At 39.0% G+C, this 12,230-nt stretch overlaps 1 protein-coding gene across 1 annotated transcript; it reads right to left on the reverse strand.

Moving 5' to 3' along the window:
• Positions 1 to 422: 422 nt before the first annotated feature.
• Positions 423 to 3,048, reverse strand: LOC134101022 (uncharacterized). The gene is made up of 6 exons (XM_062554575.1): positions 2,996 to 3,048; positions 2,282 to 2,668; positions 1,651 to 1,809; positions 1,486 to 1,541; positions 938 to 1,063; positions 423 to 703 (listed from the first exon to the last, which is right to left on the reverse strand). The coding sequence occupies exons 1-6, from the start codon at positions 3,030 to 3,032 to the stop codon at positions 671 to 673; spliced, it is 798 nt and encodes a 265-aa protein (XP_062410559.1). The 5' UTR covers positions 3,033 to 3,048; the 3' UTR covers positions 423 to 670.
• Positions 3,049 to 12,230: the final 9,182 nt, after the last annotated feature.

Below are 12,230 nucleotides of genomic sequence, written 5' to 3' on the forward strand. Positions count from 1 at the left end.
TAACACTTGGTGAGGAGCACTTTGCGAGCGCTAAACCCACAAATGTTTCCATCTGCCTCTTACACCGATATATAAATAGAATAAGTGTGATGCTGCACAAACGGGGTAAGTGACAATAATAGCAAAGATGACAACTACCTGCAATTTCAATGTGGCTATAATGCAATTGTAATGTGCACCTATCTGTCTGGTTACTATTATGATGAAGTTGTAGTTGCAGTATTGATGTGATTAGTGTAAACATCACAAGCACTGCTGCTGCTTTGTCTGGTGTTCAATTTTTTGTAACACTACTGACAGAAAACATGAACTCAAGCATCAGACACAGATACAGGATTTATTTGTGAATGAAAAGCTATACAGTAAACCAGCTGAGCATGGATGGACACTAGTCATGCAAATACATAGAATAAACCATTGAGTTATAGTATGATGTGCAAAATAGATAGATATATAGATAGATAGATACATGTAGATAGATACTGTAGATAGGCCTTGGCAGAAAATGGCTCCTACATTCTTCTTTAGCACATCAGGGTTGGTGAAGTTTGTCGCTACACTTGCTCTTTAGCTTTGGTCGCATATTGTGTAAGGTGTGGGAGGCATCCTGTCCTTCGCCATCTCCTCCTCCACTTGGATCACGCTGGAGGAGATAGTCTCCTCATATGCTTCAGGTACAGCCTTGAGCCCCATTCAGACTATACTGTAAGTGACAACCAACAATAAGCCATGTAATGTTGATGTAATTTAGTGATTAAAGGCAAAATTATTACTGGTGGTATGAAGCGTTTTTTACAAGAAAGTTATCATTATTTCAACTTTTGAGGTAACAATAAGCGGCAGAATGAATGCAAGTGGGTCAATCACCATATGTCAATGGGGCCATATTTGATTCAAATGTTTCATATTTTAATTTCAAATTTGATTAAGTTCATACGTGACGGATCTCAGAATAGGTGCTGAAGTCAGAGTTTTGGGTTTGATTTCTTGTTCTTTTGGGTTTTGCTTTGTGTGCTCTGGCTTGCATATCCAATGAGGCATAACACAACTCTTTGTCTTCATCCTGAAATGATAACACAGGTAGATAATATATTAATAGCAGCTCAATATCACTGGTTACTGTAAAATACTTCTCAACTCCACTCTTGATATTGGTGGCTAAACCTACTGTATGGCATAGACAGTATGCACAGCATTGTCTTAGTTCCAATGTAATGTTTGTAATGTAATGTTGATCAACTAGTGAAGAATTTAGAAGTCTCAACAGACATCCATGCGGATGACATTGAAGTAAACAGTTCTGCTATGCATCTGTGTAACTAATTTGCACTCCAAGACACAACTTGATGACCGCACTTACATTCACAAAATAGGCCATAATAGCTCAATCTCTCTACTGCCCGTTAAAGACAGCAAATTCTGAGACACTGCTGATTTTTATTAGGTACCTCACAAACTTGATGAGCAATTAGGTTGGTAAAGTACCCGTTTTTCTGTCCGACTCTCTCTACTCTTCGAGCGTTCTCCAGGTTCCACTGGTGCTGTAGATGTTGAATAGCGTAGTAAGGCTAGTACCAAGTTAATGCCACATGGCAACACATGTAAATTGCTGTGGTGCTCTACAAGGATTTAGGAGCTCTTGAACCATACCTGTCTTACCGTGGCAGAGGCAGTACACACAGGTGGAGGAGATGAGTGCAGAGAATAGAGCACACACGGGACACAAGATGACCAGCAGTGACCAGCACTGACCACCATCATCATCATCAGGGGGAGCAGGACAGATAGGTGCAGGAGAAGAAGCAGCATCTGTTCAATAAATCACCAGTGATGAAGACATGATGGCAGAGGATTTTGATTACAAATTTACAAAACAATGCTGTAGATCAGTTATGATCATATGTTTCTAATTAGTGACTCTAACATAATGTAATGCATAACGTTAATGTTAATAAAGAATTTATTCATATTCCTCTTGACTGGTTCAACATGACAGGTCTTGAATTTCCCCTTGGGGATCAATAAAGTATCTATCTATCTATCTACAGTATCTTATTGATGATGAGGTCACATCTCATTCTTTAATATACTGGTATTTTATAATATGCAATATGCATTATAATTGTTAGTGTATTACTACTAGCCAATTATTACATGATCACTTCCAAATGATATCAAGATTATTATGAAAAACGATTTGCAATTTAGGCAAGCAGCCTCAAATGTTGGCAAACCCAGATTCCGGATATCATCAGCTAAGATGCTAAGCCATTCCTCTTACCGTCAAGTGACAACTTGTAGGTGATGTTTCCATAGCATTGAGAGAATGTCTGATGAATTACAGTTGTGTCAATCACTTTTGGTATAGCAACAGAACAGTAGTACACCCCCAGCTCAGACTCAGTGATGTTCTTGATCAGTAGATCATGGGACTGGCTAGTGGAGTTCCATTTGAATTGGTACTTGTTTAATGGATTATCATTCTCCCTTATTAGGTATTCGGTTGAGATCACAAATGAGGGCTGCCTATAATGTGAGCAGTTTCTATGCCAGTTCATTAATGATCCAGAGGTCAAAATACAGTCACAGTAGAGAGTAATATAATTCCCTGGCTTGACCGTTAGATATTCTTCAGTTCCTGAGACTTTCAGAGCAGATTGTATCACACCTACAATGACAGTGGAGAACTTATTTTACTCTCTGGGTTTGAATGATTTGGTTAATGAAGTATCAGATGTCATCAAATTAATTTAAATTTTGCCCATGAACAGACAATAGACACAAAACTAACATCTTAGTCACAATGTCAAGATGGCGAATTTGACAAATTTATTATCCTACTAAGGGAAACTGGGTTGCAGCCAGGAGTTAGAAAAGACATACACAACATGACAAATACAACATAAAAGACAAATCCTCAAAACATCACATGGAAAATAAACAAATAAAAAAACTTTAGTTATATATTTGTTATATATTTTGTAACTTAACTTACCCAGGAGAGCAATGAGAGTTACTACCAGGGAGGACATGATGAGGGTGACAGACGTGTTCAGTGACGAGTGGAAAATGTGTTATACATGCTTTACAATGAGACGGCAGGATGAAAGCGCATGGGCTGAAAGGATTTGGTTTTGACATTGAAGGGGGCTCATATACACACAACCACATACACACACACACACACACACACACACACACACACACACACACACACACACACACACACACACACACACACACACACACACACACACACACACACACACACACACACACACACACTCTTCTTTACAGTATAGGTTCCTAGAAATCATATAGAATATGGTATAGGTATCTTAACCCTTAGGGGCCTAAGATTTTTTTTCTGTGTAAACTTACTACCTTAACTTTTGACGTGACACCAAAAAGGAAACATCAACTCTTATATCTTGGTCATTGTAAAGCCCATATTTTGACTGTCTAGGCTACCTAAAATATGATGTGACAATACTGACATATTTCCTTATGAGCCTCTATATCAAGAAAACACTGACGCTGATTTTATTCATCATGAATTATTTTACTGACTGAAATATTGTCATTGAACCACTGCAGGAAGACTGTGCCTTATACACTTATCTGCATTTTGTTACCTGAAGTAACTGTTGCATATGTGCAGATTTCATGTAGTCAAGTCAAGTCAAGTCACTTTATTTATATAGCACATTTAAAACAAAAGCTGTTGACCCAAAGACAGTGCTTCACAGGTAGAGTTACCTTACAGAAAAGCAATAACAAAAGGAGGATATACATAATAATTGTCGAGCTGACAATAAGGAACAAGCCAGGAATACAAGTTACAATGCTCATAAACTAGAGATAAAACATAGAATAAATCAGTAAACAAATCGACAAATAAATACATAAAAAGGGCTATTAAAAAGTCCAAAATAAGAAAATACTAAAACCAATAAAAATAAATAAATGAATAACAAATAAATCTTCAAAAATAAAATAAGACCAGTGAAGATAAGAAAACAAAAGTAATTTAGACAGAGCGAAAAGCAAGGGTAAAAAGGTGGGTTTTCAGACTTAAAACTGGAGATGGTTTTGCAGGACTTGACATGGGAAGGGAGGCTATTCCAAAGTTTGGGGCCAGTAACTGAAAAAGCCCTATCTCCTCTAGTTTTAAGACGAGCATGTGGGACTGTGAGGAGTTGCTGAGAGGATGACCTGAGTGACCTTGGGGCAGAGTAAGGAGTCAAAAGCTCTGTAATGTAAGAAGGGGCTAATCTATTAAGAGCTTTAAAAACAAAAAGTAAGATTCTAAAGGTTGGGTACGGAATTCGCAAAACGGCCAGCAGATTTTGAACATATACAGCTCAAGTCCCTCCCTCCATGGACGCCCATTCATGCATGAGCGATAATTCAGATGCGCGAGAGCGAACAGGCTAAATGAAATGCCAGCCTGGCATCTACAGCACTATGGGCTCTAGTCTCCATACAATCAATCGCTCACATCAACTTCCCCAATTACATTCTTTATTCACCTCCAAAGGGTTGTAGGCAATAGTTCCACAAATCAGACAAGGTAGATTATTTTATAGCCTACAGTATATGAAGAGTCAAAGTAACAAAAATTAAATATAAAGTAAATTACAAAGTAACATGTCATGTAAGTCATATCACCAAGTATCAAATTTAAATCTATCAACGATTATTAAATGTAATCTAATTTAAAGTTTAAATCAATGTCATTTGAATTTTGAATTACATTAAAATTTAAATCAATTGAATAAGAAGTTGAATTAATTTGAAGTCATACATCACATTTACATTTCCCTGTTGTTCTCATTTTGAATGACACTTAAAATTTCAGCCTCATGCAATTCCGTGTGCCACCATTTAATTCGAACGCCTTTACTTCAGACTTTGGACTTTGGTACTTCGGTTGTACTGTCACCTGTCAATCATGCTATGTCCCCCGCCCCCCGCCCATCCACTGAATCTGAGTCGATTTATCAGGTCTTTTGTAAGACTCGATAGGCGAAATTATCACCACGTTGTACACTGTACACAGAGGCGGGAGTAACAAAAAAAACAAATCAATGGCGGTGGCCCCGGGGGTCGTAACTGGAAATATTAAATGTGAATAAAGGTTTCTTGACCACTTTTAATGGCTTATTTTGACACGGTTTATTGTTTATATGCTAAATAAATGTGTTCAGGACACACTATCATTGAAGGTTAGCTTGTTAGCTTGTTGACCCATTATAACCAATTGAAAACACATAGCAAGCTAGGCGACTAGATAGTTATAGCACGCTGATATGAACTGTGGTGTTTCTGTAGATTATGAATTGTTGTCAACATGAAATCATTCAAACGGATTGTTGTGTGTATGCCACTTGAACATACTTGGGCTAAATAAACCCCTGAATGTAATCTGAAGCACTGGACTGTCTAGCTAACTAAACACTAAGCTAACCACTAACCACTAAGCTAACCTGTTGACCACTGAGCCGAAACGCTAGGTGTGTGACAACTGGACAACACCCTCTGGGTGAAATTTTAGCAGGCGTATTTCGCGCAAAGACAGTAGAAGATCTCGCATGGTGACATGCTCTGTGGAAACCCAGCGTCAGACGAAGGACGAAGGCTCTGGTGATGGTGATGAAGTGGGGGAAACTATTACTAAAGACCTGATAAATCGACTCAGATTCAGTGGATGGGCAGGGGGCGGGGGACATAGCATGATTGACAGGTGACAGTACAACCGAAGTACCAAAGTCCAAAGTCTGAAGTAAAGGTGTTCGAATTAAATGGTGGCGCACGGAATTGCATGAGGCTGAAATTTTAAGTCTCATTCAAAATGAGAACAACAGGGAAATGTAAATGTGATGTATGACTTCAAATTAATTCAACTTCTTATTCAATTGATTTAAAGTTTAATGTATTTCAAAATTCAAATGACATTGATTTAAACTTTAAATTAGATTACATTTAATAATCGTTGATAGATTTAAATTTGATACTTGGTGATATGACTTACATGACATTTTACTTTGTAATTTACTTTATATTTAATTTTTGTTACTTTGACTCTTCATAACAGTACATTATGGCAAAAGCACCAATTAGGCTACCAGCCCTTTCGTTCGGAAATTCTAAAACAACGATGCACGAAAATAACATTTGATATACCTTACATTTTTCAGTAGCCATGGGTGTGTATATTTGAACAGAATATAGGGCGTTTATCTCCTGAAATATCCGAGTTTAGTGCTGGCCCATTGGTTCGTCTATTCCACTGTAGCTCCAAGCGGTTAAGTTTCGGTTTCATGTTTACAACACTCTTCGAGTCACGGTAAAATGTCATTTTTGCTACATAGCTTATTATGACCGCCGCTAGCATAGCTAGCGAAGCGGTCATATAGTTGTTGTCAAAGTGTTTTTAATTTTTTTCCCGTCATTTTTCGTCAACGATTCCCGGGACACCGTAACACCGGAGCACATGAAACTTGGTGGGCATGTAGCCCCTGTAGACTTCTGTGGAAAATTTTTGTTTCGTCCCCGGGGGTCACTCCACCCCTGCGCTGCCCCCGCCCGAAGCCCAAAAATGACAGTTTTTCCTACATAACTACCTGAACCGTGGTGCCGAGGATGACAAAATGTTTATGGTATGTTGGTCTCAAGAGCTTGCATCAACTTAGCTTATAACCAGTCATTTGTGATTTGCACCCCCATGGTAAAAATTGAAAATGGAATGTAATATTGCTTTAATTGCCCCTATCTTCAGATGAGATGTTATGAACGGCACCAAATTTCATGTGTATGATAAACCTGACACTCCCTGGGAATATGCCAAGTTTTGTGGAATTTCATCCATGGGGGGCTAAAAAATAAATGGATTTATGTGTACATTCAGGACTGTATACCCATCGGCCTGTAGATGGTGGTGTTAACCCTCTGGAGTCTAAATCCCCCGCTGGGGATTTGAAAAACTGTTCCAAACACACATCACAATCTCTGCTAGTTTTTGTCCTAGAAACATATACTGTAGTGACACCATTAGGAACCTTTAATGAACTAGTTTTCAAATACATAAGTTTTAAAAGAGAATGGTTGCTCTGGGTGCTGGATGCTACGGTCATACACACACACACACACACACACACACACACACACACACACACACACAAACATGCAGGAACACACACACACAAACACAGACAAGCACAGGCACATACCCACACACACACACACACACACACATAAATACACACACACACAGACACATACCTACACACACACACACACACACCAGCACACACATGTACATAACACATGCACAAACATGCTCACACGCATGCACACACACACCCTCACAAACACACACACACACGGTCATACACACACACACACAAACATGCAGGAACACACACACACAAACACAGACAAGCACAGGCACATACACACACACGCACACACACACATAAATACACACACATAGACACATACCTACACACACACGCACCAGCACACACATGTACATAACACATGTACAAACACGCTCACACACCCTCACACACACACACACACACACACAGATGCACAGTACACACACACACACACAGACACACACAGGGGAACATATGGGACGTGCAGCAGGCATAGGCAGCAGGCCTAGTTGGTTTTGTTTCAGCACTGACTCGCGGTCACCAGCTTTCGTGCTATGTGCACGAAAGGGTCACGTGCTCGGGGGGGAGGAGGAAGAGGAGGAAGACCGTTAGATTGACAAACGAGCTGTGAAATGATGGTAGAGGGTAAAGAATACTATTGGCTGGAGTTTTTCAAGCCCTGCCCGTTCCACAGATGATTGACGCGTTTAATTTCCATTTCAGTGCTTCCAACTCAGTGGCTGTAAGTGGGTTAGGAATAGGATTTCAAGTGATTTTGCAAAAATGGCCAAAAAAGCTAATTCCTACCTATAAAATCAATTCTGTATTTGACAGGAAGCCAATGTAGGTTAGCCAGGACAGGTGTGATGTGATCCCTTCTCTTAGCACAAAGAGAAGTTGTTATGTATCTGGGACAGTGGTACTGTAGCGGCTAAGGAACTGAGGGGCACATTTATGTACAGCACAAAAGTTAAGGTTACTTCTGAGAGAGTACAAAGAAGCGAAACTGATGCTCTGAATACTGATTCCGTTGTCTTCCAACGCTTCTCTTTGAATGGCAAACATGTATTTGTGCATTTCTGCGACCCCAAAACTCAAAACTCTGTATTTTGTTCCAGTAAGGATTGGTATCTGAAATTCTTTAACAAAGTAGCAGTTCAAATGATACCAAATATGCTTTAACTCTATCTTCCTCCACCGTTGACCCTTTTTTGGGCTTATTCACGTAGACCAGTGATTCCCAACCTGGGGTCTGGGGACCCCACTAGGGGCCGCCAGAGATTGCAGGGGGTCCATACAATGTTGCCTGGGCTGAGGTTGTGACTGAGTTATCAAAATTACATTTGCGCACATTAAATGTATAAAATCTCCATAACAGACCCAATTGGATAATCAAAACTCTATAATCCAAATTATTATTATTCTTTTTTTAAATTCATGTAGCTATTTATTACCACTGACCTCTGAACTTGCGTAAGCAACCTTTAGATTGGGTTAGGCTAGGCACTGGTAATTCATATAATATATATATAAAATGTTCAGTTAGCCTATTAGCTTGTTTGATTTGCATTGAGTTCAATGAGCATCAAACAGGCTAATAGGCTAACTGAACGAAACTGAACAAAACACCATGCCTATCTCTAGGTATGGTGAAGGGTGTGTGATGATGTGGGTCAATTTTAGTTCTAAAGACCAAGGGAACTTTATCAGGATGCATAGTATCCTGGATCCATGAAATAAGTAGCCTTTAAAAATAAAAAACTGCCTGCCCCTATGTTAACCCTATGTGTTAAATTCCCATAGGGTTACATAGGGGTGACAAGACTTTTGACCCCAGTATTTTGGGAAGAACATTTATTTATTTATGATACATTATTCATTCACATAGAAAATTGGTGTGTCCTTAAAGGTTGGATTTTTCCTCATTTTATTACATAAGCCATTAAAATCAATTTCCAAAAGATGATTTTATATTCCTCTTTTTAGTAAACTTTAGCATGGGGTGACAACACTTTTGTCAATGACTATATATATATATATATAATTATATATATAGGCTATATATATATAGGCTATATATATAATTATAAATATTTAAATGTAACATTTAGTATTTAGATATAAATTTAACATTTAAATTTAGATATATAATTTATAATATTTAACATGTTTTTGACAACTACATATAACGTGTTGTTTTACATGAATTTCTGTCTCAAATGTGAGGAAAATGCGCTAAATGTGAGAAAAGTGAGCTAAATGTTGAAAATATATCAGCTAAAAAATTGTAACCGAGTTTTTACAATCGGCACCCCATAGCTACAGACCCTGTCGTCACAGCATTTTTAACAATCACACACATGTAACCAATCCAAACGCCTTTTGGAGGCAGGGCTTGAATGATCAACGTGTAATTCTGATGAGCGCTCACAGTATATGAGAGCACATAAGAGGATGGACATCACTGCTGCCGTGTTCCTTTGTAAGTAAACTCTTCTTTCATCATGTTTCCCGTTGTCCTGTAAATTGTATTTAACCTCACAGCACAATTGTCTTTGACATATTTATATATGCAGTACTGGTTATACATAAAATACTGGCACCTGATATGTATTTCTTTTCACTGTGCATCCCTCTCCTCAGGTCTGCTAAGCTGCATTCCAAAACAGCTAACAGGAGAACAGTTGAAGAAGACCGTGGTACCCGCAGATAGTGTCACTCTGGAATGCTCTACAAAGATGGCTTATGGATCTCATGGAGTGTGGATTAAGTTGTGTTCTGATCAGCCACCTCAATTTATCACACAAGAAATTCTTAATGATCAAATGATTAAAAAAAGGATTACCCTGATCAACGATAATGCCAATGGTAAAGACTGCTATAATTTACGGATCACCAACATCACTGAGTCTGATGTGTGTTCGTACTATAATGGATACATTACAGTACAGAAAGACAAGGTCGTCTCTTATAAATTTGGAGATACTCACACTAAAATGACCATTGCAGGTAAGACCTCCTCTCAGTTTTTATGTATCATAAAAAGGCTGAAATGCATTACATCATACACCCTATCTGAACTAGCATCTGGATAGAGGCATGCAGGATTTCATGACTAAAATTTTAAAGCTGCACATTTGCCGCAAAACCTTTGACGGAGATTGAGATGCAGGTTGAATGCAATAACATGCTAATACCATCACACATTTTGACTCTGAGTTTTCAGTGAACAGACGCTGCTGATTTGCCAAGCTGGCTACTCTACCTTAAAGGTGACATAGAATGGGTGAATTGAGTATTGCACTGTGTTCTCTGATGTTAGAATAGTATATATTCAACTTTGATTTAAAAAAATAAACTCATTTGCAATTTTACAAGACTAATAAAACCATATATTTAGGCTGGGTATTGAAATGGTCTGTTTGACTAAATGGCGCCCTCTTTGGCAACCCCAATTGAACTTCAATGTTATTGCGATGTCTGACATCATAAGCAGGCTCTTTTCTAATTCACCCATTTTTTAGTGTCTATTTCTAAGTTCAAGATTTTCATATGAAGGAGGGCACAACCATGATTCATGTTCATGATAGCTCTTTGTTTATGCACAACCTCTCATAATTCATGAAAACCAAGAGAAAAAATATTTCCATTCTGTCACCTTTAACTACAGTGTGAATAGAGACATGCAGGATTTCAGGACTGGTACCTTGGGTCTATCACTATCAGAAGTCAGCAGAGTTGCACTGACTTTAGATCTGTACATCCTGAACTCAGACAGTCATAATGGGTCTGCCCAAGAACACCATGCTCTGCACTACGTACGCCAAGAGTCATCATTGCCCCATGAATATATCTAACAAGGCCTCTTGGCTCATGTAAAATGCAATGTAACCGATGACCTTTTGGGGGCTGATTGCTGAACACCACCCCAGCATTGTCTCACAAACAATATATCCCAGGTTGTTTTATTGGAATGGAAGACACAATTTATTCTTCTTTATATAGATGTACACTGAATAATTGCTCATGATACTGGCAGTGGTTATTTACTTGTATTTTTGCCGCTGTGCAGAGTCCCATAGCTTAAAGCTGCCGTCGGCAACATTTTTTTAGTCATATTAGCCTGAACTGTCATGGGATTCTGGAAGTAGAATATTAAATACAGTAGGCTGTTTAGGAAAAATCCCGAATTCTCTAGCTCCCTCTAAAGCCTGTAATCGTGGGTGCAAAAATCGAGCGTTCCCGATTTTGTTTAAGCACTCACGATAGGGGGGAGGAATTGCTACCTGTCAATCACAGATTGTGCATACGCTGCTATCGAGCCGCTGCTACTCTGCTCATGTGCACAACCTCGTCTCCAGAGGGGGAGGGGTTTGGGGGGCGGTTTGGAACTTGGTAGTGGTTGGGGGAGGGACCTGAAAGTTGTATCAGTTAGAATTTTCTGACTTTAGACTCGGAATTTTGAAGACTTGCTGACGGCAACTTTAACTGACTCTGAGTGCATCTATTCTATATTCTATAGCAGCAGCATCCTCCAGTCCCCAGCCCTCCGCTCCTCCTCCCCCTGACCACGGGCAGTGCTGGGTGTTGATGGTCAGCATGTGTGTTGTGTGCACTGGACTGTCTGCACTCACAGCTTCCATCTGTGTTTACTGCTTCTGCAGCAGAACTGGTATTATCACTGTGGCTCTCTTTCACACATTACATGCTCATATGCATTACTGTATCATACCATTCTGTCATATACAGTATTTACATGTTTATATTATTTGTCATGTGTGATTGTTGTGTTTTACGATCAGGATCACAATCTCAGCATCATCGTGTCAAGATTACGGGCTCTACTCACCAAACAGAACAGGTTTGGAACATTTATTCAGCATGATGAATTCACTTGTGTCTATGTAGTATATTATATAGTATACAGTACTACATACAGTATATTGTATATGTAGTATTTTATGTATATTAGCATTTCCAGGGCGGTGGTAGTGAGGAGCTGTGCTAGCATGCAGTATTGTGGCTCCAATAAGAAAAAGGAAGTTATGTAAAGTAATGTGACTACCC

This window comes from Sardina pilchardus, chromosome 2 (assembly GCF_963854185.1).
Source record: "Sardina pilchardus chromosome 2, fSarPil1.1, whole genome shotgun sequence".
NCBI lineage: Eukaryota > Metazoa > Chordata > Actinopteri > Clupeiformes > Clupeidae > Sardina > Sardina pilchardus.

What these genes read in the sequence shown, in the direction of transcription:
- LOC134101022 (XM_062554575.1), bottom strand. Translation starts at nt 3,032, where the DNA reads ATGTCCTCCCTGGTAGTAACTCTCATTGCTCTCCTGG. An exon ending in AACTCTCATTGCTCTCCTGG is followed by an intron (nt 2,669 to 2,995) that starts GTAAGTTAAGTT and finishes CTGTCATTGTAG; the next exon opens with GTGTGATACAATCTGCTCTG. An exon ending in CTACAAGTTGTCACTTGACG is followed by an intron (nt 1,810 to 2,281) that starts GTAAGAGGAATG and finishes TTTATTGAACAG; the next exon opens with ATGCTGCTTCTTCTCCTGCA.